Source organism: Miscanthus floridulus, chromosome 14 (genome assembly GCF_019320115.1).
Source record: "Miscanthus floridulus cultivar M001 chromosome 14, ASM1932011v1, whole genome shotgun sequence".
NCBI lineage: Eukaryota > Viridiplantae > Streptophyta > Magnoliopsida > Poales > Poaceae > Miscanthus > Miscanthus floridulus.
The window spans coordinates 95,350,429-95,353,133 of NC_089593.1; the positions used below are offsets into that span (position 1 = coordinate 95,350,429).

Sequence of the window (2,705 nt, forward strand, 5' to 3'; positions counted from 1 at the left end):
AATCGGACCCCTTGATCGCGTCCTGATCGGGGACGCTTAACCGACCCAATGGCCAATCGGACCCCTTGATAGCGTCCTGATCGGGGACGCTTAACCGACCACTGGTCGTGTGGGGCCCTGTCACACAACGCTATATAAAGAGAGATGTGGGGGCCCAGGCATGGATGACGAGGTTCGACGCTGCCACTGGACCCTACTGAAGAACCCTAGAAGCCCCTCCGATCGCGGGCGCGCTGCAAGTGATGGGAAGTGCCGCCGGCCACGCCCCCGTCCTCTGGACTCTACCGGGCTACACTCTGTTCTTCCTCCTCTACCTCCTCTGCCAACCCCGAAGGTATGGGCCTTTCCCTCTTTCCCTCTCCCGATTCATGTTCAAGATCATTTTGAATCAACTAGTACCGGATTCATCCTCTAATCTACACCTAGATGATCCTAAGCATCTAACAATTACTACACTGGCTATCTTCTCTGGCCCAGAGTACAAGTACAGTCCAGTCCCCCAATGCAACAAAATACAAACTGTATGTGTATGCAATTGGATAACAGCTTGACAACATTTTTCAATAACAAACCGTTGCACAATCGGTAGCAATACTTACGTACTTTTTTCACACACTAGTTTTAAAAAAAAAACAAAAAAACTGCAAAAAGGAAGCAAAGAGAAATCAAAAGTACAAAAACATATGTATAATACTAGCTCATGCATCATATATAATAATAATATATTCAGCATGAGCAACAGCACGTACAGTACATATTACACGTAGATAGCAGACTGCTAGAGCTTGAGATTGAGGTCAACATGCCTCTGCTTCTCCTCCTCCACGTACCACCACGCCGTCGTCGTCTCCAATGGCGCCGCCGCCCCGCCGTCCGGCTGCGCCCACTGCTGGTGGCTGCTAGGGTACTCGTGGGGCCGGCACGAGTGTGAGACAGCCTGGATCATGGGCAGGGCCGGCAGCGGCGCGTGGCTGCTGTTGATGGGCGTAGCAGCCGTGGCGGGATGAGCGTCGGCGGCGGTCGTCGTCGTCTCCGCGGCCGCCGGGAGGTAGAGGTGGGCGTTCCACCCGATGCTCCTCTCCTTCTTGTGCGCGTTCTGGTGGCCCCCGAGCGCCTGCGACTTGAGGAACTTCTTGTTGCAGAAGAGGCACGGGAACAGCCTCACGCCGCCGCCGGCCCTGCTGGCACCGGCGGCTGCTGCGCCGTCGGAGCTAGAACTACTAGCCGCGGCGGGTGTTGCGTGGTCGAGGGAGGACGAGGAGTGTGGCGGCGAGGCCTGGCCCAGCGTCAGGGACAGGTCCAAGAGGACGTAGCTGCCCTCGTCCTCGGTGACGACAGACGGAGGTGGCGGTGGCCCCATTGGGATCGGTCGGTCGGTCGGGGATCGTCGAGCTAAGCTACCACGGAGATCGAGCTTCGTTCGTCTTTTATCTAACATTAAGGCTGTCTCTCTTTCTTCTAGCTAGCTGAGCTGAGCTTCCATGGGCGAGTGAGCTGAGTACACAGAGCTGAGCTCGATCTCTAGGTAGCAAGCTAGCTGGGGGCTGTGATTGGTGAAGGAGGAGGAGGTACTCCTACTATATAACACTAGCAGGTGGGAGTACTAGCAGCTAGCTAGGAGGAGACGATGGCCATGGCAGCAAGCAAAGGATGCCAGGAGGTTGAATGGTGATGGAGATGGAGGGATATTATTGTGACACAGGAAGAAGCTACTAGCAGAAATCAGAAATGGCAAGCCCACCATGTCGTAATTCTGACGCTGCATTATTGGAGGGGCGAACTGCGTGCAGAAGCGGTGGGGCCCGCGCGCGGCAACAGCCCTGAGGAAGAGAACAGGGAAGGGAAGACGACAAGCAAGTTTATTTTGGTGCCCAAACACCAAAAGGAGGGTGAAGATGATTATAATATTGCCACAGAGATCACAGTTGGTGGTGGTAATCAACATCACACTCATGATATGTACCTGCAGCTCCTCCACATGTCATGTTCGACGTTCCACGTCATTTCTTTTATTTTTTATATATAAAAAAATATAGGAAGAGAGGTAACTAATAACTAAAGGTTAGTCTTACATATGGAGTTTCATCTCACTGTTTCCAATACTCATATGTGTTGGAAACAGTGCACCTACCTAAAACTAGTATGATCTATCATCTATCTATCGATATCCATGCATGTCAAAAGTAGTAATGACTTGAGGTTATTTATGTGCAGGTGATGACCGTACACTCGATAATTGCACTTACATTGTCCTCGCTTTGTCTCAAACCTTGAGCCTGACCCTGACTAGCTAAGGATTATATACGTGTGTAAATAAAACAATGTAGTCTGTCTTGTAGTGCATGGCGTGACAAGTGATCGGTCGGCAAGGCGCGCTCATGAGACGCTCATCTCCCAACGGCGACAATGGTGCTCGTGCTAGTGGCTTGTTGGGAGTTGCGAAACGAAAGAGATGTGTGGTTTTTCGGCGTCTGCCATCAATCATCAACGGAAACGTTCGTTGTGGAAAAAGATTAGGAGGAAGGTCAAGCTCAGTGCATTGCAGGGCTAAGAGGGTGGCGTGTGGTTTATTTAATTTTTTGCTCTGTTTTCCTTTGTCTTAATTTGTAGCCTACTATATATATGTGGGTGGGTCTTTTTGTTTTGGAAGTATTTGCTATTTCCTTCTCTATTAATATATAAACCAAACAAAACTCCTCTAGTCG

The 2,705-nt window shown here is 50.7% G+C and overlaps 1 protein-coding gene across 1 annotated transcript; it reads right to left on the reverse strand.

Annotated features, from left to right (window-relative positions):
* Window positions 1–541: 541 nt before the first annotated feature.
* Window positions 542–1,717, reverse strand: LOC136505859 (zinc finger protein KNUCKLES-like). The gene has a single exon (XM_066500994.1). It carries the CDS (start codon window positions 1,436–1,438, stop codon window positions 779–781), a length of 660 nt encoding a protein of 219 aa, XP_066357091.1. The 5' UTR covers window positions 1,439–1,717; the 3' UTR covers window positions 542–778.
* Window positions 1,718–2,705: the final 988 nt, after the last annotated feature.

Bases quoted from the DNA above. Each gene is read 5' to 3' on its own strand.
- LOC136505859 (XM_066500994.1), bottom strand. From the start codon at position 1,438: ATGTTAGATAAAAGACGAACGAAGCTCGATCTCCGTGGTAGCTTAGCT.